The sequence below is a fragment of the Pseudomassariella vexata genome (assembly GCF_002105095.1).
Source record: "Pseudomassariella vexata strain CBS 129021 chromosome Unknown BCR38scaffold_7, whole genome shotgun sequence".
NCBI classification, from domain to species: domain Eukaryota; kingdom Fungi; phylum Ascomycota; class Sordariomycetes; order Amphisphaeriales; family Pseudomassariaceae; genus Pseudomassariella; species Pseudomassariella vexata.
In genome coordinates this window covers 2327378-2350635 of record NW_024467962.1, presented here as the reverse complement: position 1 = coordinate 2350635, position 23258 = coordinate 2327378, and the positions used below count along the sequence as shown (strand labels likewise).

At 50.4% G+C, this 23258-nt stretch overlaps 9 protein-coding genes across 9 annotated transcripts; 4 read left to right on the top strand and 5 right to left on the bottom strand.

The window, feature by feature from the left end:
- Positions 1 to 1507: 1507 nt before the first annotated feature.
- On the bottom strand, positions 1508 to 2342 carry BCR38DRAFT_485617 (uncharacterized protein; the record flags this gene model as incomplete). Its single annotated transcript, XM_040863918.1, has 2 exons — positions 1508 to 2200; positions 2274 to 2342. 2 exons carry the CDS (start codon positions 2340 to 2342, stop codon positions 1508 to 1510), a joined length of 762 nt encoding a protein of 253 aa, XP_040715884.1.
- A 1962-nt stretch (positions 2343 to 4304) lies between these two features.
- BCR38DRAFT_344051 (uncharacterized protein) lies at positions 4305 to 4460 on the top strand (the record flags this gene model as incomplete). Its single annotated transcript, XM_040856077.1, has 1 exon — positions 4305 to 4460. One exon carries the CDS (start codon positions 4305 to 4307, stop codon positions 4458 to 4460), a length of 156 nt encoding a protein of 51 aa, XP_040715883.1.
- Positions 4461 to 6213: 1753 nt separating this feature from the next.
- On the top strand, positions 6214 to 6755 carry BCR38DRAFT_485615 (uncharacterized protein; the record flags this gene model as incomplete). Its single annotated transcript, XM_040863917.1, has 2 exons — positions 6214 to 6386; positions 6551 to 6755. The coding sequence occupies 2 exons, from the start codon at positions 6214 to 6216 to the stop codon at positions 6753 to 6755; spliced, it is 378 nt and encodes a 125-aa protein (XP_040715882.1).
- Positions 6756 to 7440: 685 nt separating this feature from the next.
- On the top strand, positions 7441 to 7917 carry BCR38DRAFT_343121 (uncharacterized protein; the record flags this gene model as incomplete). Its single annotated transcript, XM_040856003.1, has 2 exons — positions 7441 to 7583; positions 7731 to 7917. Coding segments are annotated over 2 exons (330 nt in total), but the record flags the coding sequence as incomplete, so codon positions are not given.
- A 1731-nt stretch (positions 7918 to 9648) lies between these two features.
- Positions 9649 to 10343, bottom strand: BCR38DRAFT_485613 (uncharacterized protein; the record flags this gene model as incomplete). Its single annotated transcript, XM_040863916.1, has 3 exons — positions 9649 to 10039; positions 10166 to 10274; positions 10304 to 10343. 3 exons carry the CDS (start codon positions 10341 to 10343, stop codon positions 9649 to 9651), a joined length of 540 nt encoding a protein of 179 aa, XP_040715880.1.
- Positions 10344 to 10809: 466 nt separating this feature from the next.
- On the bottom strand, positions 10810 to 11736 carry BCR38DRAFT_298272 (uncharacterized protein; the record flags this gene model as incomplete). Its single annotated transcript, XM_040854522.1, has 1 exon — positions 10810 to 11736. A coding segment is annotated over one exon (927 nt), but the record flags the coding sequence as incomplete, so codon positions are not given.
- A 393-nt stretch (positions 11737 to 12129) lies between these two features.
- BCR38DRAFT_435177 (ubiquitin fusion degradation protein) lies at positions 12130 to 13923 on the bottom strand. The gene has a single exon (XM_040860358.1). The coding sequence runs from the start codon at positions 13572 to 13574 to the stop codon at positions 12444 to 12446; it is 1131 nt and encodes a 376-aa protein (XP_040715878.1). The 5' UTR covers positions 13575 to 13923; the 3' UTR covers positions 12130 to 12443.
- Positions 13924 to 13976: 53 nt separating this feature from the next.
- Positions 13977 to 15425, top strand: BCR38DRAFT_215581 (uncharacterized protein). Its single transcript, XM_040854194.1, has one exon. The coding sequence runs from the start codon at positions 14055 to 14057 to the stop codon at positions 15363 to 15365; it is 1311 nt and encodes a 436-aa protein (XP_040715877.1). The 5' UTR covers positions 13977 to 14054; the 3' UTR covers positions 15366 to 15425.
- A 2618-nt stretch (positions 15426 to 18043) lies between these two features.
- On the bottom strand, positions 18044 to 20643 carry BCR38DRAFT_215572 (uncharacterized protein). Its single transcript, XM_040854193.1, has one exon. It carries the CDS (start codon positions 20460 to 20462, stop codon positions 18099 to 18101), a length of 2364 nt encoding a protein of 787 aa, XP_040715876.1. The 5' UTR covers positions 20463 to 20643; the 3' UTR covers positions 18044 to 18098.
- Positions 20644 to 23258: the final 2615 nt, after the last annotated feature.

Below are 23258 nucleotides of genomic sequence, written 5' to 3'. Positions count from 1 at the left end.
TAGTATCTACACTATTGAATAAGAAACGATCTACAAGCTGGATAATGAAAATTAGCCGCGAATTGGCTGAAGAATTCATCTTTGAAGTTATTTATTATTTCATGATTGATTGGGAGGGGGTGCTCAATTGTGCATGTCCCGAGACCTTTTCGGGTTATCGTAGCAAAACCCCATAGGCTTGCTCAATATTCAGCACCCAGATTGAAAACTAACGAAACCTGCTTAAGCCATGTAAGGTCGCACTGCCAGTCATATTTGAGGCGCGATTGAAAGCACCGATAGCGCATTTTCAACGAAAGAGGCAGCGCGATACACGAAGCAACTCGACAGACCAGAAGTATACGCTGTTTGTTGAATCAAGGCGAACTTACGGTACGCTCTGGTAGGATATGATCCGATGCGCGATGCAGTCTAGTCCGCGCTCCGGAAATCAGCATGACCATGCCGACCTTGGCCAGCCAGTGGACTCTCGAAAAATAGTAGGGAAACTCCAGTATCTGGAACACCATAACGACCCTAGTTTTGATCTTATTTAGTGGCAGACAACTGACAACCTGTCAGCCAAACCCTTGGATGGTTAAGCTACAGGCGACACAGGGGTTAGGCAAGTAAGAATATTCCATGGCACCTGCACGCAATCAATATGTGGACTGAGTGTAGATGCAAGAAGTTGAAAGAAGTATGTATCCTCCGACCTTGTTTGGGTCCGAAATTTGGCTCTGCAGCTTCTGGTGTAACTTCTAATTTCCCGAAAAAATATTTTCTACGGGAATTTCAAAAACTTGACTCACAAGCCACTTCCCAACGTGCGGGTGCTGGAAACACCAGATTATCAATCAAAATTCAACAGCAGCTCAGCTTTGATACTCAGCTAACAGCATCAAGGGCGAATAACTCGAAAGCATCTGTGCGTCCAATGTCTACCACCTTGATCTTGGTCGATTCAGTTACAACATAGAACGGGATGCCTCGATCGCATGCGGTCGGGTCAGGTGCAGGTCCATTTCAATGATATCTAGCAATTACAGGTTCAGGAACTACCCAGACGGCAGTTTTGCCGGCCAGGGACCAGCCAAAAGTAAAGTTTAAGAAAGACGCAGGGGAGACGGGAAAGCAACTTGACAGAGGGACTCCAATGAATTCGGCAAGTGACAAGGACTCGAGGCTTCTCTTGCTCCATGCAAGTTCTCAAATGAACGACAAAGACGATAGACCCACACCATGTAGACAAAAAGACAATGACCCCAATACCTTGCAGTATGGCCAACACAAACACGTCGAGAAACATACAAGACTCTAGCTTCAGTAATGGTGTCGGGGAAAGCCAATTGAGATTGCTTACGACATGAAGAAGAAACTAAATAAAAACATAATTCGTTACAGGGTAGGGATGGTCCCCCAAACTCCTCATCCAAATCATTTCCTCCCCCAATGCGCCGCTGTACATTTTATTACCGAACCCAGATGCGCAACGACAGTACAAAGTACAACCCATTGCCGACGTTCCTCAAGAGCAGTGGCCATCCCAGGACTCATGCTTCACATTAGCATGGCCCTCCTCAGTGTCGCCCATGTGGTGAGGGGCAAACATGTCTCCAGGGTGGTGCGGCACGTGCTGGTGTCCGCATTCCATCCCATATGGGTCAAAGTCTTGAGGTGCATCAAAAGGGTACATGACGCCAGTCTGCCAATTGGTATGCTCGTGGCCGTAGTGAGGCGCTGGAAAGGAGTACGATGCCTGAGGGTTGAGCATCTCGCTGGCTGGACTTGAGGTCGGACCCTGGGAAGGGGCAAAAGCGTCGGTATCGCTGCAAGGAGTGAGGAGTCGTGGGTGGATGACGTGGGGCACAGATGTAGTCGGTACTGCCGACATGGCCCCTGGAGTAAGGCGGTTTTCGAAGGTGTTTTGAGTTGGTGTGTTCTCTTGTTTGATCTTGGGAGCAGCTTGTTTAAATGGTTCTCCGTTGCTCGCAGAGTCGGCCACCGATTCCGACTTGACATTGTCGTCTTTCCTGCCCTTCTGATCCTTCTTAGACTTGGTGACTCGGGTTTTGTCCTTGTCCTTCGACGTTCGGTTTCGTCGCTGGGGCTCGAGGCCCAACATGGCTGAGCGAAATCGAGAGTATCTCATCCGGGCAGCATGGCCATTCGTAATCTCTTGTGCCAAAATTGGGTCGTGGGCCACTTTGTTCCAGTCGACCTGAGGTCATCGTCAGCTTCATTTAAACCCAAGTTTATAAACCCCACATAGTCAAGTTTCCCATCCAACTTACATCCTTCAGGTTCTTCTGCCGTAGTATGGCAAACAGAAATCTCGTCATGGCATTGTCATTGGCAGACATGTTGACTTTCTCCCAGCGATCCAAGCCGATATGGCTTCAATCGGGGGTCTGAGGAGTCGAAGGTTGGACGAGTTCAAGAAGAAATGTTCAGCTAAGCGTTCAACAGCTTGAAAAGATCTGGAGCTTCGAGATCAGGCCGAACTGCTGGAGATTAGAAGTTGCAGTGCCTCATGAACAGGTCGTTCGTGAAAGTTGGTGAGGAGGGAAAAGGGAAATATATGCCACAGATCCTAGTAAAGCTCTTGAAGAGCTTAGAGCATGAATCAGCGGATCGCATCAGGGCTGCGAAACAAACTATAGACAGGCGGGGCACCTCAACAAGAATAGTACAAGGGCATGGGGTAGTGACAAGCTGACGATGCTATTTGACAATGAAATGATGGCAATCCCGGATAGCCAGTGGCGTCACAAAAGACTCCAACCTATGACCAAAGGGGGGGGAGATATGCATCAGACCTGTTTGCTGCTCGCTGTCGTTGTGGGAGGGAACAAGGATCAGGCTGAGTGATAAGAGAGCAGTCAAGGGATTTTTAAGTGCTTGCATATGACCCGCTTACGTCCCGACGGTCCTTTTATGACCTGTCAAGAGCACGATAGCCTGGTCGAAAGGCATGGTTGCCTATGTTGCCTAGCAACTCCGGCAGAATAGTATTCAATGGAACCTGGCCGCGCAGAGTGGTGGTGGGGAAACGCGAAGATGGGATGGAGCACGCGTAAAGTGGTTTCCTCATAGAGTGGTCTGATCCCTGCTAAGCGGATGACAGCCAGACAAACAAGTTCCGGACAAATGAACAAGATGAAAGACAAACGGACGACAAACGGGGGCTTTGCTTTTTGGATACTCGTAAATACGACCGTATTGTCCTCGATTGTTGATGTGAGAGGTCAATCGAGGCCTACTTCTTGCTGCAGGAGATTGAACAGAGCAATTGGCAATGGAAGACACCTCTGCGAGCTTCTGCGGATGGTAAGACCCGCATATCCACTCACCCATCTTGTTGAAGCAAGATCAGGAACGGCACCAAACAGCGAATTAGATCATGAGCAGATCTGGCACCAACATCCAGTGGGGGCGGCTAGAACGAGACCCTGATTGTGTGTGACTCACTCGAGTCACCGAAATAATTGAGGGGGTTGGTGGAAGCGTCGAGAGTTGATGCTGGTTGGCGTTCATCGACTGCATCAATTCTTCCCCAGTCCAGCCCAGTCGTTGCGAGGCTGTCAGCCCCAAAAGCAGATACACAGCCTATACTTGTGGGGAGCGTGCCGTGGGGTGCTGTTGCGCACTTGCGCACTCTTGCGAGCTTGATCTCCAGCCCAGTGAGCTGAAATGAGCTGGAATGAAATGGTCATCTTGCTATTTCGTAGACTTACTTGGAAATGCGGCGTAGGAGAAGAGGTTCAAACTCGACTGCCTCGAGCTGGACGTGACTCGAGGCAACTTGGCTTGCAGATTCTGTCCTCTCGCGAAAACGCAATGGTTGGGTAATGTCGCGTCTTGTTCGGTTGCACTGTGCAGGCAGCAAGTCGCGATGTACACGCCAATTCACGTGATGTTTCAAGTTTAAGCAGATTTTTCTTCTTTAAGCTTAGCTGCCATTGTAAAGGAGGGTCAGAAGCGACCGTCATTCGTCCTACAATATCAGCGGAAGCCCGGCAGTGGCCCGACATGGCTAAGTGCTCGAAAGCTGTAATGTTGGACAGACACAAGCCCCACGTGACCGGGGGTTTCAAGGTCCGTGCTTGAATGGACGCGCGACTCGGAGTGATGGATCGCTGCCCCTAAGTTTCCCAGTTTAGCTCCGATTCGAGGTCATGTCCGCTGTTCTCTCTCAACCTCTCAAAAGCCTCCATCTCTACCAATTTTCTCATTTTGCACGTGCGAAACAGCGACCAGTTCCACTATTCCTAGTCCCTAATTTGACGTCGAGTCGGCGCTGTACACGGAACCTAAAGCCCAAGATGAATAAGAACTGGAACGATAGAGCTGATAAAGATCTGTTCTTCACCATCCTCTCCGTCAAGAACATTGGCGTCATCAGCGGAGGAGAATGGACCACCATTGGCAACCACATGCGCACACTGGGTTATGGCTTCACAAATGAGGGATGTCGGTAAGTGGAGCGTCGTTTGTTCACTGTTCCTCCAATCCTGTACCTTTGTAGTCACAGTATTTCAATGCTCCTCCGCTTGTCGAGTCCTTCGCGGGCAGAAATACATCCTCATAGTCGGGTTCCGAAACATTGTCGACCGTATGCATATGTCTGCATCTGCTTAAGCCGTGTGGCTGTCAAGCGCCAGGAGTCTTCCTTTGTGGAGACATCATGTGAAAGCGGCTGAACACCACGTCATCTATATGATAGCTTCTCTCGAATCGAAACATCGCTCGCAGTTTCAGACTTATCCATGGACGGTTCTCGGAGAGACGGATTGCAAACCAGCGTGCAAACTTCAACTAACTCACTCCTAGCCAACATTTCCAAGGACTGCGCAGAGCTCAACACAAAGCTGAACACAAGGCCGAATCGAATGGCTCCATATCGGACAGTCCACGGAAAGCCGATCCAACGCAGAATCCAATTACACGGCGGCCAGGCCCGGGTCGTGGTCGGCCTAGAAAGCAGCCGACGAGTCCTGTAGATCAGGATGGTCAGGATGCAACCACAGCGGCGCATGCAGTTGAGGCAGTCCACCCTCAGCCTTTGCCGGCCGACGATGGCCCAGTTCCTCTCGGTGTACCAATTCCAGCAACAGCCCCCGCACCAGGATCAGGACCAGGTCCAGGTCCCGTGACAATGCAGATGCAAATGCAAATGCCGCTGTCGCTGCCCGTGCCCGACACGGAGCAGCTAGATCTCGACCACGGTGATGACGACCTAGATGACCAGCCTAACAAACGCCAAAGGCTCGACGATGGCACTGATCAGATGGATGAAGCTGTGCTTGCACTGGCTGCTGACGGGAATCCTGGCGCTGTTGATCAATACGAAAAATATGGTCCGCCCGAGTAAGTTCCACATCTTTCTAATTGATTGCCTGGATACTGATTAGCAAGGAGTTACTATGGGGAGGCGTGAAACATAGCTACCGAGGAGACAGGGGATAATCCCGCTAGGGAAGACACTGGTCAGCCGAGTGGCCTGCCTTTCGATATCGCTCTGAAGGAGAGGAATGCTCGTCTAAGTGCAGATTCCCTTGGGAATTTCTTTTGTTGACTGAGGCGGAGTAGCTCTCAAGGAGAGCTGGGTGATCCATTAATCACTGCAGAATCTATCCGGGAAAGCTCTGGTGAATGAGGCAGCCTCTGGACGGGATCAGCTGTATGGTAGGTCATCTCCGAAACCCGAGCGTGTAGTTCGACTGTCTTCATACCGTTGTCCCGGGAAAGCCTTATCTTTCAACAGCATGGGAGTACTACAGAAGGGTGCCTCAGGGACGGACGAATGAAGGATCAACAACTCAGTTTTACATGTAAATCAGCGTTCTGTTGATACCTTGCGAGGAGTCCCGGGGGTTCCGAGAGGATTCTGGACGGCTCCGGACGGTAATTCGGGTTTGGGCAACAACATATCGGGCTGAGGCAACTATAGAATTGGCAGCAAAAAGGTGTTGCCCCGTAATCCTTGTGGATAGCACTTCTGCGTCATCCATCCACACTTCCTCGTCGCGACATCTTCACACTTCTTCGGCGGCTATCTTCACAGACACGCCTACACGTTACGTCAACGTGTTCAACACATAACACCCAGCCTCCATATACTCACTCCTCTTGTTCCTTAATCTTCTTGCAGTTGTTTCACTGCAACTTCAACTATCATATTCTTTCATCTATGCCATACACCCAACAACCCAGAAGATACGAACATCCATCATGTCCTCCACCGGAGATAACAAGGCATCCGCCGCTACTTGGGACAACGACCGTCATGAGGATCTGGCAGTAATACTCGCTGATGTCTCAGCCCCTATTGGGCTCGAGAACAAGGCTATCATCACCAGAAAGATGCAGGAGCGTGGTCACAACATTACCTGGGGGGGCATCAGGTAAGCTTCATGTTTCCCTTTATTGCAACCTGCGTTGGCTCTGAGACCTGTTTGACATGCTGCGTGCCTAAACCAACCTCTTCTCACTCACAACTTACGGTTGATACGTCTTGGCCACAACATTATGATGCCCTATCAATAGCATGTCACCACTTTGATTTCAGCGCAGCACCTCAACCACAATCTATCGTCATCATTCAACTCCTCGCCATCATGGCCTCCGGCAAATGGGATGAGGCCAAGTTCTTCAACCTTTTCATAGCCATCTTCACTGTCACGGTCCCTCAGCTCGCCAAGCAGCTGAAGGATGCGGTCATTCAGGCCATGAAGGCCAACGGCTATGATACTAACGGGAACGCGGTCAGGTAAATCATGCATTTTACGTTTTTCCTGCCCCCGAACCTGAACCTCAAAACCTTTGCGATGTCATGACCCGGTCCTGACACCACCCTTGATACAATCGCTCTTACGCGGTTTCCATTTTACCTTCTCCCACACCCGATCTTCACACTTAACATCTATGTTCGATTGATATTATACTTGCACTGTCCATCCACCATCACGACGATTCATCAAATCTGGGATTTATCATCACACACTGCATTCAATACAATGCCTCCTGTTGGAAGCAAATGGGGTGAGGCTTTGATCCTGGACTTGGCCATGGCCTTCTTCACCGTCGCTGGTCCGCTCGTGACCAAACAGCACAAGGTCGAGGTTGAGAATTACATGCAAGCCAACGGTCATGCAATCAGTTATGATGCTATACGGTAGGTTGCGAGTTCCGCTCTTGCCCATTATCCCCAACCTGTACAAGCCCCCCCACGGACCTGTATTTGTCATTACTCCATCCATTCGCCCTTACCTTTCCCTGCCCTCTGCCGGCATCAGTCAGCGAACCACGTCAGTACAACTTTACCTACTCGGCCTTAGCAACCCTTGACTATCAGCCCTTTTGCCTTACACCAACCTAAGCAATTTTGCCAATCTATACTTCACTATTAATCCTCCTTCCTTCCTTCCCGCAACCATTCCTGGACAACACGAGCTTTGAATCCTTCAGACTTGGTCCGAGAAGGTCCACGAGGATATCCTCATCGCCTTCAAGGAAAACCTGAAGCTTGGTCCGGATGAGTGGGCTAGAGTCATGGCTCACCTGGGCCAGATGGGATACAAATTCTCAGAGGGGGCTTTAAGGTGAACATCCCACTCCTCGTAACTGCCATTACTATTTCTTGCCTCCTTTCCTCTAGCTCTCAACATCTACCAACAACGTCAACTCCATACTCACCACCTAAACCTCGGGATTTTCCCCTCAACTGTCACCATGCCTGCCAAGCGAAGCCTCTACACCAAGTGGGATGGACCTGTCTACGAGGCTGTCCTCACGGCCTTCTCCAGTGTCCTGAAGCCTTCCTCGAAAGAGTACGGCCAGATCATGGGCCTTCTTCACGGCATGGGCCACAATATCACGCAGGAGGCTTTGAGGTTCGCCGTCTACTTGGTCTTCTGCCCAAATTCTTCTGTCTGATCAAGCTCCTGCCGCAGCTCCAGAACTCTTGGCCTCGCTTTGACCTACTCCACTACAATCACCTTAACCTTTCATCTTTCTTTGACCTAGCCACCCATTGGCAACAACCTTTCAACACAATACCACTTGAACCCACCTTCACCCCTTCATTTGTTGCCAAGAGCATTCCTATCAATCATCCACTACAATTGTTCACACAGCGCACCATATCATCACACTCCTTTCCTTGCATCACCCCAACACCGATAAGGTGACTTCCACTCCGTCTGGCCGCACCATCTGGGATGACAAGGCCCGATCAGACCTGCTCCAGGCCATCACGTGCCATGTCATATCTTTCCCAGAGCAGACAGACAAGATGATCACAGATGCTCCTTCTCGCGGCTATAACTACACCTGGCCTGCCGCCACGTAACTTTGCCTGCCTTCGCTCTACTGCTTATTAACCCACAGCCATTCGGCATGCCATGGCCGACCTTATAGCTAGCACACTTGCTTGCATATTTTCATCATACCTGCACATTTTCAGCAACTTTACTATTCATCTTAGATTCACGCAATTACTAACATTTCCTCCTCATCTAGACAGCACCTCCAGAAGCTTCGACGCAAGCAGACCCACGGCACCGCTGGTGAAGGCACCCCCAAGTCAACCCCCAAGGCTGGCAGCAAGCGCAAGGCTATGTCCGCCCCCCAAGATATCGACGATGATGACGAGGAGCTCGAGTCTCCCACCAAAAAGGTCAAGTCTGCCAAGATAGCTAAGCCCGCTCTTCCCATTGTCAAGAAGGAGAAGTGAGTCACACCCACCTCCTCTCCTACCTATTTAATCCTCCCTTGCAACAGGATAGCAGCCACTAACTCGAGTTTGAAATAGGAAGGACGAGCACATGGCCCCCAACCCTGCTGACGGTTATGACGACGAGCTCGACGTGGCCCCCAATCCGGTTTACGATTATGACGGTGATGATGATTTCACCTTGGCCCTTAAGCCCGAATTCGACGTCCATGAAGTCTAATTCACGATGCGTAGCGCTTCACCGAATGCGACTGAATACCAACTGGAAGGATATAGCGGATACGTGAGCAGAATGGTTGGCAACTGGCATAGTATGGCATAGATTTGGTGCTTTTCATGCACACAGAGCCTGTGGTCATGGACCAGGATTATGGATACTTGAGCATCTTGTAGACCCATCATTCATGAATCTGGGCTACATATGCTTGAGTATCTTTCTGGTTTGCTTTTTCTCTAGTTTGCCTCGCAAAGGCACATATAGTTTTGTCTGCCCTCTTTGCAGTACTGCAGACTTGCTCAATCTAATTGGGCCTTGCCATAAACCCTGAATTTTCCATGACTTCTAATGACAGTTGCATTGATGAACATTGGCCTTGGTGCGATTTCTCGTTAATCTAAATCTCTATTGATATTGCTCTCTCATCTAACTCTACCTTCTTCACGTTGTCAGTAGCTTCTTCGGCCCCTATTTTCCCCCCTGCATATTCCCTGTATCTTCAACTTCCTCAGACCTTGCTCATAACCCTGTACGACAGCATCTACGTGACCTTTTCAATTCCCCTTCTTCAGATCCTCTTCAAAACTCTCCTTGTGGCCCTTTGTATGACCGGCCTGGTACCCAGTACCATGGCCAATAATGTAAGGCCGGTACTCTGATCGTATCTAGGCCATTGAAGCTCGGCCATCACTCGTGTGGCATTTCTGGCAAATTCTTAGGTGGCCTCTTGTCCAGCTTTATATCCGTCCTCTCGTCCCTTTGTGCAGCCACCGTGTTGCTCTGGCACATCTTCAGCTCCTTGCTGGCTTTCAGTTACCAACGGCAGCATCGATACTTCACCATCAGGTTCATGAGGCGCGTCCTCTGAAGAGTTCGGCGTGGAATGGCCGTTGGTATCATAGGTGAGACCAGGGGAATGAAGAACGCCAGGGTCAATGAATGACTCCATTGTGTAGTGGTCAGCAGGGCCAGCGTGATGTAGATTGTGCGGGTTGACGAAAGACTTCTTTGGGGAGGGAACAGCAGCGCCGGGGGTATGAAGAACGCGGGGGTCGACGACAGACTCCTCTGGGTTGGGAACTGCAGGCTGCATACCCATCCTTTCCCTGCTCACGTCAGCGTGGAGTTTGAATTGGTCTTGAGTCGTTGACTCCAGTACATCCAGTGCACCCAGTGCTATCCCATTAGCTACGACATGCTCCTATATCCTACCATGAAGATGGCCTACTCACTGCATTTCATCCAGCCCAAATGTAGATTCAGGAAGCAATTGCTGGAATATGCGTTCTATTGCTGCCCGCTGCTCAGGCTGAATTTCAAGATATGACAGCCCGTCCGTGCCTATAATACCCTAGGTTAGACCAGCGCACGGTCTTCTTCTTTATCCCATCCTGGGTCGATCTCAGCCATTGTCGCGGTTGAGAAATGGGTAGCCTTCGCTGGGAGTTCAGAATAAAGGATGCCGCCGACACGCGACACACAGGGATGACGGATGCAACAATTGATGATGATTTTGCGAAACGATGAATAATTTGAGGTCGATTTGGGACGACGATAGTCCCGATGAAACCCGATACCTTCAGTAATATCATCAAGTGGGACTAGCGCCAAAAGGAGCGAGTTGCTCTTACACCAGTGATCTAGAAGGCACCTCGTGCGTTCTTTGGCGGGAAGAAACTGGTCGAATTTGCCTTTGTGACTTTCTCTGAGGAGATCACAGCTCTCGAAGTGCCCTTTTGCACAAGCGATCAGTATCCTCGAGTTTTCCACCGAGCGATTTCATCCTTCTCCCGGCAAATTGCTTCATCTCCAGGCGCAAGTCGATGTGCAAGGAGGATAGCCCTTTCCGCAGTATTCACAGAATCCTTAGCCAGTCGATGCGCCAAAGCCAGCCTGTATTGAAACTTAGGTTAGCTTGTTGCTGGGGCGTGGGTCTCCATTTCGTTCCCACAATATTTGGCGCCCCCAGAGCAGAGTTGATGGCATGGTACGCACTCCCCGAGTATCGTACGACCAAGGCTGAGTCCGTGGCCTTAATCATCGCACGGATGGTGTGCTGTGCCCTGTTGCTGTTCAACTGGTAGCAGAGCTCCGTGAGAGTGTTGGCAAAGTCAGGTCCCCCCTTCGCTTTGACTTTCGGCCAGACATTGCTGCTGCAGAGCTTGTGGATTTGGAAGAGAGCCTTGCACCAGGTTTCCGAAGCCTTCGATCCATCGTTCTCGCGAAAATATCGGTTTCCTAGGTCTTTTTGGCGGACTATTTCATAGAAAAACTCTTGAGGATCCGGTACTAGTTCCTCGTTGACTTGTGCCACCACAGCTTGGGCGAGTTGCGGCGAGACGTATCCTCCGATCTTGAAGGAGCTGAAGCCGTGAAGATGTTGACGATAGGGATGTAAGAGTTTTTTCTGGGTTTCCAGATCCAAGAAGCTCGTCTTTGAGATTGTTTCGAATGGATATTTATGTATCGTGATGGCGTGCCTTGTGCGTGTAGAAAACTTGGGTGTGATGATAGTGGCTCTGGCAAGCCCCTGGCAGAAGAGATCGAGATCCCGACCAAGTATCATCAAGTCGAGGCTTGGTAGAGCAGCATCTTCACTTGTCCTGATATCATGAGTCATAGAGAAACCATTGAAAGAGGCAATGATACCAGGTTTCGTTGTAATAACGGGAATTTGCTTGGACACCACAATGGGCTTCAAGTGCACCCCATGAGACGTAATTCGACCAAATTGGTTTCCTTTCAACATGACTTCCTTAGCTTCAGCGTAAATGTGACGGCTGGTTTGAAGAATGGCTGTCTCAATGTGGTGCTGGATGAAAGCTATCCGAGTTGGCACCACAACGTACCCTCCATTGCTCTCGAAAACAAACTGTGGGTCCGGAAATCCGCACAATATGAGGTCGTAGATATTGGCTCGAATCTCAGCAGGGAGAGAAAGAAAACGGAAGCATTCCGTAGACTCTGCGCATTCCATAAAGACGGCCATTGAAATAAATAGGTGGTGTAACCTCAAGAGGGCACCTAAAGGTGAACGGCAGGGTTGACCGACTTGATGCCCGACATGAATATATGGGGCCCCGTGGTACCGTGTCAGTTTGACCATATAACACTGTGTGTGTCATCATGGAGGACACGGAATGGTAAGATCCTTCAAATTGCAAATTGGCTGACTTCTCATCGAAGGTCGGTGTGAGCTATACTAGTAATTCTACGCACAAGAGGCTGCAAACCCAGGTTTGTCGAATGATGGCATTTGGATACCAAGTATCATAGACCACGTCCCAGGTCAGTGTGAGCACAATTGCTACGATAAGTGTATGGTCACGTTCAGTTGATTATAAAATTGGCGTCACCAATCAAAACCTACCATACGTATTGGCATTTACGCGTGATAGTGTCGAAGAAAGCAAACTTCATTCATGCCATGAGTCTAGAGTGCTGCTGTGCCAAGCTAGCAATATCATTCCCCTCCCCGTAAACGCCACGCCGCAATATGTCATGAGCCAATTATATCTTTCGCCCATCCAATCTCCGTCCTTCACTTGGCTTCTTTTCGGGTGCCTTGGGCTTCTCCTCCTGATCGCTCTTTCTCTTGACTGCTCCGCTTCTCAAGGTCTGGCCTTGGCCCATAAAGTGTGGCCTGGAGGCATTCTCCTTCTCCGCTTCCTTGTCTGCATCTGTCTTCACTGGCTTGATTTCGTACCCGAAAAATAACTTGTTGGGAGGGAGACGCAAAGGTAGAGGCCCGTTCGTGGTGCGGCGTGGAATGGGTACCGTGTTGGATGATTTTCCTGCTACTGGCGTTGACGGCTTGGGAGTGGGTGCTTTAGACCCCTTCTTGGCGACAAGCTTATGGCCTTCACTGAGGAAATGTGATGATACTGCTCGTGCACCAGCAGCAGCAGTAGTTGAGTTCGGGGCGAGGGCGTCATAGTTGATGGACTGAGCCATAGTTCCCTGATTATGAAGCAGTCCACCAGCCGGCAATCCTCTCGTACTTCTGGGTGTGCTGGTACCACTGCCTTTGGTTCTCTCCGGCTCCACGTAGCCCAGTGGGGTCGCAAAGTCCACCTCAACGTCGGTCTCAATCATACTGACACCGTTTTTCTCCGATTCGGGCTTGACCTCCAACACGGCCATATCATAGATCTCGTCGTTGTACTCGAAGTTGAACACATCACCCTTAGTGAGCGTGGCGAAGTTGCGGAAAGCCTTCTCGAGTACTGCCTTGGGATCGCTAATCTCGACGAAGTTGGGAGCCTGAGCTTGCAACTTGACGAACTTGGCTGGGGCCAACGATGTAGACTTTATCTGAATCATGTCGCCAACCTCAAGATGCAGCGTCTGCATCATCCATTGTGGCAGGTACACTCTTCCTTCCTCGGCCACAAACTCCAGCACACCAGCGTGGGTATGTCGCTCTTTCTCTCCATTGACAAGCTCCATCGTTAGCGGCCACTGAACATGCAGTCTTGAGATCTTGTCGAGGGACGACACTGGCAGGAGGATCTTGGAGCCGTAGTTAAGCTCTGGTCGTTCAGCACCGGGGGCCATGACCAATGGGTAGCTGCGGAAATATTCGTCGAAGCGCTGCATGGCCGGCCGGCGCGTCATACCAGCTCGCGCCATGTTGTACATTTGTTCGGGGTCGTTGGGGTCGAATGGTGTGCGATACTATGAATACGAGTTAGTGGTGCCTAACACGGGAGGTTCTGACATTCTGATCATGACCGACCATGCTGTCTGCCGATTCCTGCGGATTAGGTGAATTATATTGACCAGTTGGTGTTTCTGCACATGTGATTGTTGCAGAGATATGGAGAGAGTGACACAGACAGTCGAAGATCGTGTTTCAGAGATACTGGAGCGAACTTTGGAAGCTTCACGCAATTGATCGCTCCAGCGTGATGACGAAACATGTCCGCTAGATGCAGCCTGGGGATTCTACAGGGATTCGCATGGCCCGAGCGGCTCCGCAAGGGTAGCTTCACTAAAAGTAGCTTGCGGGGACCCTGAGCAGCTGTCGCCCCACTGCTGAGCTAAGTAAGTACCTATTCTTCATCTCTTCGAGGCGCCCAAGTCTTGTTCGTTCGACAACAGAAACATCAAATCAGCACAATGTCTTCTAGATTCAGCGCTGCTCGCCCAAAACGCGCCGGCGAGGACTATGCTCGTGCCCACCACAACGCCAATGCGGAGCCTGATTCAAAGAAGGTCAAATTCGACGTGCGCAATCCATCTGCCCTTGCTCCAGATGCTGAAGAGGAAGACGATGCGCACGATGCTTTTCTGGAAGCAGATTTAGACGTCATTCGCGGCACTGCGGCGACAAAACGAGGAGCTGTGAATATTGATGGCTACGATTCAGACTCGGACCGCGAGGAGCTAGGCCAGAGGAGTACTGGCAAATCCAAACCCAAGGATGACGCAGACATGGACGACATGTTCGCCGAGGCGGATGACGATGCGAAAGACGACACAGTTGACGATACCACAGGAAAGAAGAGCAAGGAAGTCAGATTTCTAGACGTAGATCAGATTGAAGGTCAGGATTTGAGGTCAAAGAGTGGAGGTCATGTCCGGCTGGACAACGAATCTTCTGATGACGATGATGAAGAGACGATTCAACTGGCTATACAAGAAGAAGATGTGGATGAGGAGATCGGTGCTGGCGGTCTGAAGAAGCATGCGCCCAAGGTTGAAGCCTTCAATCTCAAAGCCGAGGAAGAGGAAGGGCGCTTCGATGAGGCTGGAAACTTCGTCCGCAAAGCAATAGATCGCGATGCTCAACATGACCGCTGGCTCGAAGGTCTCAGCAAGAGGGACATGAAGAAAGCAGCCGAGGCGCATGAGAAGCGCGAGGCTGAAATGCGACAAAAGAGGAGAGAGGAGGACGACTTGCTGACGTCAGATCTCTTGAAAGCATTGGCATTGAGGTTAGAGCGAGGCGAAACCGCCCTGGAAGCTCTAGCCAGACTTGGCAAGAACCAGACGAAACCGAAGAAGGTCCCTAAGTGGAAGCAAAAGAAACAACAAAAAGATGCCATGGATGTGGATGCCGAGAAGCCTGAAGAGAGCCCAGAGCAGATTCGCATCAAAGAGGCCATCGATGCCATAACAGATTCCGCAGACAAGTTACTGGGAAGAGACCGGCCAGACATATACGATCGGGTGCGAGAGCGTCTCGTGCGAGAATGGACCCGGGAAACACAGGAGCCCTGGAAAGAGCCAACACCAGAAGCTGAGAACAATGCAGCTGCGAAGATGTGGGAGTACAGGTGGACGGATGGAAGAGATGACGCTGATAAGCAAGGTCCTTACGATGGTCCAACTATGAAAGCCTGGCAAGATGCTGGCTATTTCGGGGAGGGCATTGAGTTCAGAGCTGTCGGTGATGATAGCTGGAGTCGGATTGCCAGCTTTATATGATTTACGAAGGACTTGATATACCCTCGAATACGGAATGCGAACACAACTAGATCTCAGCGACTATAAGCTGGCCCCTGAAGGAACCTTCCCAACCCGGGATACCCCAGGGTGTGGGGATATTCAAAGTACATCACTGTATCTGTAGCGGGTCTGAATTGCGAAGTACGGCACTGGAACCCGCATGATGTTTGCCTTTCCTATGGAATCATCACTTTCAATATTGCGTATTCGCGTCGTGCCCCAAAAGAGCGAGGATGAGCTCAGCATTTGCCCGTTCAGTGACCGTGCCGCTGGGCCCAAAGTCTTTTTTTTGGTCCCCTCTTGGCTACAGGACCGTCTCTGAACGATAGGGAATATATTGTTTCCTTTTCTCCAGGACAAGGTAGGGCAGTTGCTGTGATGCTTATCTCGAGAGAATGGACCGTGGAGGGGAGCGGCGTGGACGGGTGCGTTGAGGTGAGACGGAGCGGAATGCTTCGAAACTTGGTATCGGCAGGTGGCCTTTGGCAGATATCTTTCCCATAAGTCGTCTTCCATCACGTACCATCTTGGAGAAATCTCTGATGTGACTATGTAGCTCAGGGATCAGAATTTGGGTATCACGGGAGGATACAATGACTTGTTGGGCAGGAGGCGTATATTGCCGCTTGCAAAAGTTCTAGTCCAACATCCTAACACCAGATAGACATGAATAAAACCCTCTAAGGGCCGACAGAGCCGTAAGCTACCATACAAACATCATGTGGTCATTGAGAACCAATGTTTGGAGCGTCCAGGGAGTTGCGGTCTAATAATCAACGAATCGCTGGAAAGGTGCCATGGGTGGCTTCAATGACCATCGTTTCATGAGTTTAATATTCAAACGGCACCATGTCGTCGGTAACCCATCCCTTAATTCGGACAAGCAACGTTAACGTTAAGGTACTCCTATGACCTCGGTATGGTTTTCAATAACGCAGTTCTGGCCCTGAATTCTCTTCGAGCTCGTGAGCTTTACGCCAAGTCGACTTAAACAGGAGCCACCAGAGAGTAGCTATGAAAATGCTGTTTCCTCTCCAGTTAGACTGATCTTTCTCTGTCTCTCTTTTCGGACGCAATTTTCCGAGACCAAGCCCAGCGTCTCTGCTGCCTACCCCGTCAATATGGGCAGTGCTTTAAGAACGACTTGTTACAGGAAATGGTAGCATACCTCTACAATTACACAATTACACAATTTCTGGTGAATCCGTGATGAGTATGAAAGAAAAGCATTTTCTACTAGTCAAGATGTTCATATCTGAGCCGAACAAACAATCCAACGAGAGAATCGAGCAAGCAGCCGCCAGCTTCTCTCATACCCGTGCGGGAAGAGCGCCCCAAAATCATATATCGACGGGTACCTGCAGGCATTCGACATGGTCTGCGCCTGCCAACAGCTTACGACTAGGTTAGATCATATTCGCCAGGCCATACTGACCAGCCATGAGTTAAAGTCCATCGAAGGCCTAGATGGGCAAAAGGCATCATCAACGAGATAGCCGACGGGCTACGATTGGAATCGGACGACGACGTCGACGCTACAGATCTTCCAAGAGCTCCACATGAGATTCTCTCCACACAGTCTATGCATCATCCTGCGGGTTACAGATTAAGCAGTCTGGGAGGATGTATACTTGGGAGGGCCATAAAATAGTAACGGGGATATGATGGGTACATAGAAAATGACGCAATCCCTCAAGGAATGCATACCTAGCTGTAGCATCATAACTTCTTGTTTCCTACAAAAGAGTGCGTGTATCGTAGCAGAAGAAATCGGAAAGCGGTAGTCATACCAGAGTCAGGAAACAGCCCAAGAGCAGGATCTGAGCGCAGTAAGTCGGCTGCTCCTCGATTATGTCTATCGTGCCACTTTTACTTGGTCCTATTCCAGTATCCAGCAAGAGAGAATTCAATAAAGTCGCGTCTAAGACGTTGGTCTATGGTATATATACTCATCACTGCTACCCTCGATCCACTAACCCGCTCAGCAAATTTCAAGTGATGAGAGGACGGCTTGTCATATTCTCACTTCATCCATCCCCGAGTAGGTACGAACCATCCAGAAACTTCACTTCACTCGAGGTTTGACAACGAGCCAAGACATTGCATGTACACGTCGAAACTTCTTCAAGAACACGGGAAATCAAGTTTACAACATTATTGTAGTACCATTGCTCGGCTAAGCCGTGGGGATATCATCAAAGCACAAGTAGCCCTAATTTACTCTCTTCAGCCCTTTCAGCTCGTCCGTCGGGCCAGATATCCTCTGAACTCCCTCCCACTCTGGACTCCTAGAAACGCAAACGGCCCTTCCAGATTTGGTCGTTATCAAAGTAGAAAAAAAAATCAGCAACTCATCGCTTTCCGCTATCAGGTTCGGTCTAATATGGCGACCTCACATATTCTTCCCAACACCTTTCAAAATGACTGGAACGCCGAAGCTTTGTGGGCAACAAATGCAGTCCTGTCGGCTGACCGTTCCCTCCTTGGATTCGTCCATTTCTATCTATGGTCCACCGCGGCCGGTTCTTCCATCGCCAAGAACCATATGTGTCTGCAACAGCAGTCGTGTAAAGCGAAGCATGGTATCTCGTCAATATCATAATGTACACTAGCAATGACAAGTGCGTTTCGCTGTTAGGAATCCTCGTGGTGCGTGTATCACACAAACGGATCCCCGTTTACTTCAGGTTTGTCAGTTGGGCTGGATCGCTTTCAGCTCCGCGACCCGTTGGCCATTGACTCGGATAGTTCAGATAATTGGCGCACGGCTGTGAATTTGACTTCACGGATGACCTTTCGCAGGATATCAAGCGAGACAGGAACCGCTTCTTCAGGACTAGTCCAGGGTCCAATGCGATTGATGAGCTTAGCGACCAATCCGCTATCGTCTGAACCTGAATTGCCATCCAACGTTCGTCTTGCATTGTCCGCCAGGCGCCAAGTCTGGTCCTGGTCCTTGTACAGTTGGAAGAGGTCTCGAGCAGCTGAGGCATTCTCGGGGCCGATCGTTACCAATGCTCTTCCGTACGAAACGAGGCAGACGCCATGCAGCCGAAGCAACAATGCGGACAAGGGATTGGAGGACTGCAAGTCGAGCCTGTAGACACGAAGGAGCGGTAATAAACCCTTCCAACTGTTCGGGTCTCGTTGTTTGCGCTCAACGTCCCGAGCATCGTCCATTGCTTTAAAGCTCAGCATGTAGGCGAGAGCACACTGGATCGCGGCCGCCATGGCGACGTTGCGATCTCGACTAGAGAGATTCGGCGGGGGTTTCCCATCTTTCGTTTTGAGAATGGCATCTCTGTCGTGTTTCAACTTGATGCCCAGATTCATGAAGTCATGATGCCGCTTTTTCAGCCGCATCATCTTTTCTGGGTCAACTGACGTTAAGCGACGATCACTTGAGGTTGGTGCCGCAGGCGTGAGACTGTTTCCTGCACCTGGCGTACCCGCTTGGGAGCTACTGGAGGCCACGCGCTGCATGGCTGTGGCCTGTTTCGAAGGCGTTGAAGGCGGAGGTGGGTTATCTGACGTTCTCGGCCGCTTGGTAGCCATTGGCGGCTCAACCACATCCGTTGAGGCACGAGGGCGCTTGTAACCAACGCTGTTAGCGCTATCAGATCGTTCACGGCCCACGCGGTCTTCCTTCTTGAGAACTTCCGACGCATCCTTCTTGACTGTTTCGGGCTTCTTCTTGGGCGCCAAAGCAAGTAGTCGGGCTACCGTCTTCCCTACGCTCCTCTTGTATTTCATGACCACGATCAAACTAGGTGAATCTTCCTTTTTGTCCGTGTTTGTGCTATCAACATAGATGGTATCTTCCTTTACAGGCTTGGGCACAGTCTTCTTCGCACTACCTGGTGAATTCGAAGCCACGCTACTTTTTTGGCTGGAGTCTTTGGGAGGGGTCAATTTCCTTGACTTAGCCAGCTCTTCCATCACCAGGGGCGGTAGGGTAGGTGAAAGAAGCGGCGGGATCTTTGAGTTAGGTTTTAGTTTCTTCGGAGCAGGTGAAGCGTCAGTCTCATCGCGCGGCCTCTTAAGCGGTTGCTTGGTTTGAGCTCCATCCTTCTCGGTGGGTCTCTTTGTCGGGGTTGAACGCGATGATTTTAGCTCGTCTGATTGATCCAGGTTGGATAGGTGCAAGGGCGACAATAACGGAGGCACAGGCCCACCCAGCTTGGGCATCATGTTTTCGGCCTTTTCCTTCCTCGACGTATTGTGGTGGCTGCTGAGAGCCTTCTGTAAGGACCCATTGACTTGGCTGGCGAGTCGCGGAGAGGCTCCATGATTGAAAGAGTTGCTCAGTACTGATCTTCCGTTTGTCAAGGCGGCCGAAGACTTCAGATCCTTGGACAATTTCTTTTCGTGGGAGGCCTGCCTTTCCACGGTATGCGTTATTTCTGGCTTTGCTGGGAGACGAGCATTGCTCGCGACTGGCGCAAGGCTCTCGTTGCTGCTGCGAATTTGTGGCCTGTCGTCGCGTGCGTCGATGGGGCGCTTTCTCTTATCCAGCGAAGGGCTTCGCGGCCGGCGCACTTCAGGTTTCGGAGGTAGGTTCGGGTTGGGCTTCTTAGGCTCGGGCCTTCGCTCCATCTCCTTTGCGACAAGAGCAGCCGGCTCTGCTTGCTTCTTTGAGGCTGCTGCTGGCTTTTCCCTACCCGCCTTGGTCACAGGCAGATTGGCCTGCGGCGCGCCCCCTTTTATGGGCGAATTGCACTCAGCGGGCGGCGTCGTTTCCTTCTTCCTATTCTTATAGTCTTTCAGGGACAGCTTGGTCACGGGTTTGTTTGGGTCGGATCGAGGTTTCGGGGGACTGGGCGCATTGCTGGTTGTCTCGTCGGGATCTTTGCGAATATCGAAGTAAGCTCTGGTCAGGAGAACGCCGCGATCTACGTCATGCAGAAATGTCATATACTCGAGACGCGGATAGGCTTCTTCTTCGAGCCGTTGGTCTCTGGGACGCTGCTGGTATTGGGAGGTTGCCGAGATGGAGAGATGATGAGGGCGGCCGGGTAAAGCGCTGACAAGACTCTCAATCGATTTGACTGACGCCTCCATCCTCTTTGTTCTCATGCAACCTCGGGCAGTTGCGCACAGAGGTGAAATGTGGTCATACACGTGTGGCGAGGTACTTTCTTTGTGTCCTGTCTCGTTCTGGATTTAAAGTTTAGCGGGAGGTCCAGTTGCAAACGGGACTATGGATGATGCGTGGAGAACGCTGACAAGACAAAGCAGAAAAGAAGAACACTAGAATAATGGGTTGTCTCGAACAAGCCGGATTTTGAATAGTAGTATCAAAACGCACCGTTCGCTTCGGTCGAGCCACGGTGCGTTGCGCTGCACAGGGGACTAACGGGGTGTGGTGGTGCAGTTGCAGCTCCTAAGACTACTCGATACGCGAGGAGTGCTCCTGCTTCTGACGTCTTATCCGACCTCCAATGAGCCCATGCGACGGTCGGCCCTGCGCATCGCCCATCGAATTGGACCGCGTTGATGGATGCGAAAATGGGTTATGAGATGGCGGTCGTGGTGATTGAAGATGGTTGGCACTCTAGACGATCGTGATCGCGTGGGTGACGGAAGCCGTGAGAGTCAGACACTCGTGGTTGATTCGTGATGAGACTTAGGAAAAAGACACTACGATTACGGGGACCTTGGAAATGCAAGGGTGCCATTCGCCATGGGACCAAACTCAGAGACAACGGGGTTGAGGTAAGGCCACAGAATGGGGCTCACCAGTGCTAAGCTTGCTGCGGCTTCTGGGTTGGGTGTACCTGGCTTCACCTACCCGCTTCATTGGGCCGTCTTCCACCGGGCAAGAGGTGCGGTCGGCTGCTCTTTTAGGACTAGCGGCGTCTGGTTTGGCGACATCAATTCGATCTGATCTGGCGAACCACGAAAATGTCGATAGCACTTGACGCTTCTTCGTGTGCCGACTGGTCCTGCATCTAGGTTGAATGATTAAGGTCTGCAGTCGATTATATCAGGATAAGGGGTTCTGCCATCTTATATCGTTCGCGGCGGCCTACGTATTTACTCAAGTATTCTGTCCTCCACTGCCGACTTTGAGCATCGGAGAGGCAGTCTCGACCCTTAAACCAACTGCACTTGGATTGAACTGCATAAGGGCACGAGGTACAGTCGAACAGTCGTGCGAATTGCTATGCAGGTAACTTAAGAATGTCGTCGCAAACCGACAAGTTTTGTTGCCAGCTCCTCTTTACAGCTCAGGAGTCAACTCAAGTTTGCTCGACCCAGATGTCGCGACTGGATGACCCGCATCGGCACATCGGTGACATCGGCATGCAAGCTTGATGCTTGAGCTTGAACCGGTCGATCTTCTTCACACTACCCCTACCCGTGCCACACCCCACTTATTTCGGATTCGCTTGAGCTCACCAACTTGGCCAGTTTTTCGACAGATTTCAACCCTCAATTAGAATCTACGTAATAACCGCCAACCAAGGCCTGTCTCGAAGACATCTGTAGGCTGTAATTGGCCTGTCAATCGACGTCTTCTAGCTTCTTTTGCGGCATCATAAAAGCTCTTTTTGGCTACTCTACGTAGTCCTTCATGATACTTGGCGAGAACTCTCTGTGCTTTAGCTACCTCATCTTCAACCTTCCTCTTCACCATCTCTCCACCTTCTGCAACGGATAAAACTCCACCAGATTGAGGATGATAGTTCTTCGTAGCGCGCCGTTGTTTTGATATACGTTCGGCGTACTTTGTACGGCTAAGATCGCGCTTATTCTGTATAAGCTCGGTCGCATTAACGAGGGACCCTTTAACAAAGCGACTGAGTCGGTAGGCTAGATCTGGACTAATACCAAGCTCTGGATCAGTAAGACAGTTCGTAATCTTGCTAGCTACTTTATTAATTTGTCGAAAAGTAGTAGGTGTACCTTCATATGACGAAGATGAAGGGGCTGGTGGTGGTGATGGCGTCTTTGGTATACGTTCTTCAATCTCTTGTAGTATTGGATGAGGGTAAAATGGATATATACCGGTTTTCTTGAAGGCTGACTGGATAGTACTCGCTTTGAAGGTCTTTTTGCGTACATTTTCGATAATTGAGAGGAACTCTAGCTTGGTTATATTGGTACATCCATCCCAAATGAAGGTCTTGCGCGTACCACTGAGCCGAGTGGATAGTCCCCGTGAGTATGAGGAAAGCTGGTATTACGTCGCCAGCAGCAGAGATAGCTTCAATAGCTGTCGCTGTCTCTCTATTTTCTGGTAGGCCGAAATAATGGGCCCTCTTGCGCTTAGTGATGATAAGTTGATCCTTACCAACACCAATCCGGAAGCCAGTCTCGTCCATATTCCAGAGATCAGAGGGATCGATTCCTTCTTCCCGGAGGACTCTCTCAAGCCGTGTTAAATACTCTCTTATAGTGTCGAGGTTTTCAGCAGTCTGGCGGTTTGAATGGAGCTTCCGCTGGGAAGCGTGGAAGTAGCTATGGCGCTTGAGGAAACGTGTAGTCCAGTTTGATCCGACTATTGGTGGTGGCTGATTTGGTAGAACCTTGACTCTCTCACGTAATATCGTATTTGCAGCGTCGGTAACGAATTCTACGCGAACCGCAAGATTGATCCTATCAAGGCGGTCGATGTAATTACAGAGGGCCTTTTCTTCGGCTTCAGATAGTAGTTTGTTGAGTCCTCCGTGGTTCTTAGTCTTCCCAGCTTGCTTGACGCGGTATCGGAGGGTCTCGCGTTTTACGCCGCTTTCTCGCGCAATCTTGGCAATTTTGGCTTGAGGATCCTCTTGCATGTAGAGGACGGCTTCCTGTAGCTGTGAGTCCATTGCGATTGGAAAAAGCTAATGAATTGACGAAGATAGGATAGGTTGAAGTTGAAAGTGT

Excerpts from the sequence above, each read along its gene's own strand:
- BCR38DRAFT_435177 (XM_040860358.1), bottom strand. The coding sequence starts at position 13,574 with ATGTACAACATGGCGCGAGCTGGTATGACGCGCCGGCCGGCCATGCAG.
- BCR38DRAFT_215581 (XM_040854194.1), top strand. The coding sequence starts at position 14,055 with ATGTCTTCTAGATTCAGCGCTGCTCGCCCAAAACGCGCCGGCGAGGAC.
- BCR38DRAFT_215572 (XM_040854193.1), bottom strand. The coding sequence starts at position 20,462 with ATGAGAACAAAGAGGATGGAGGCGTCAGTCAAATCGATTGAGAGTCTT.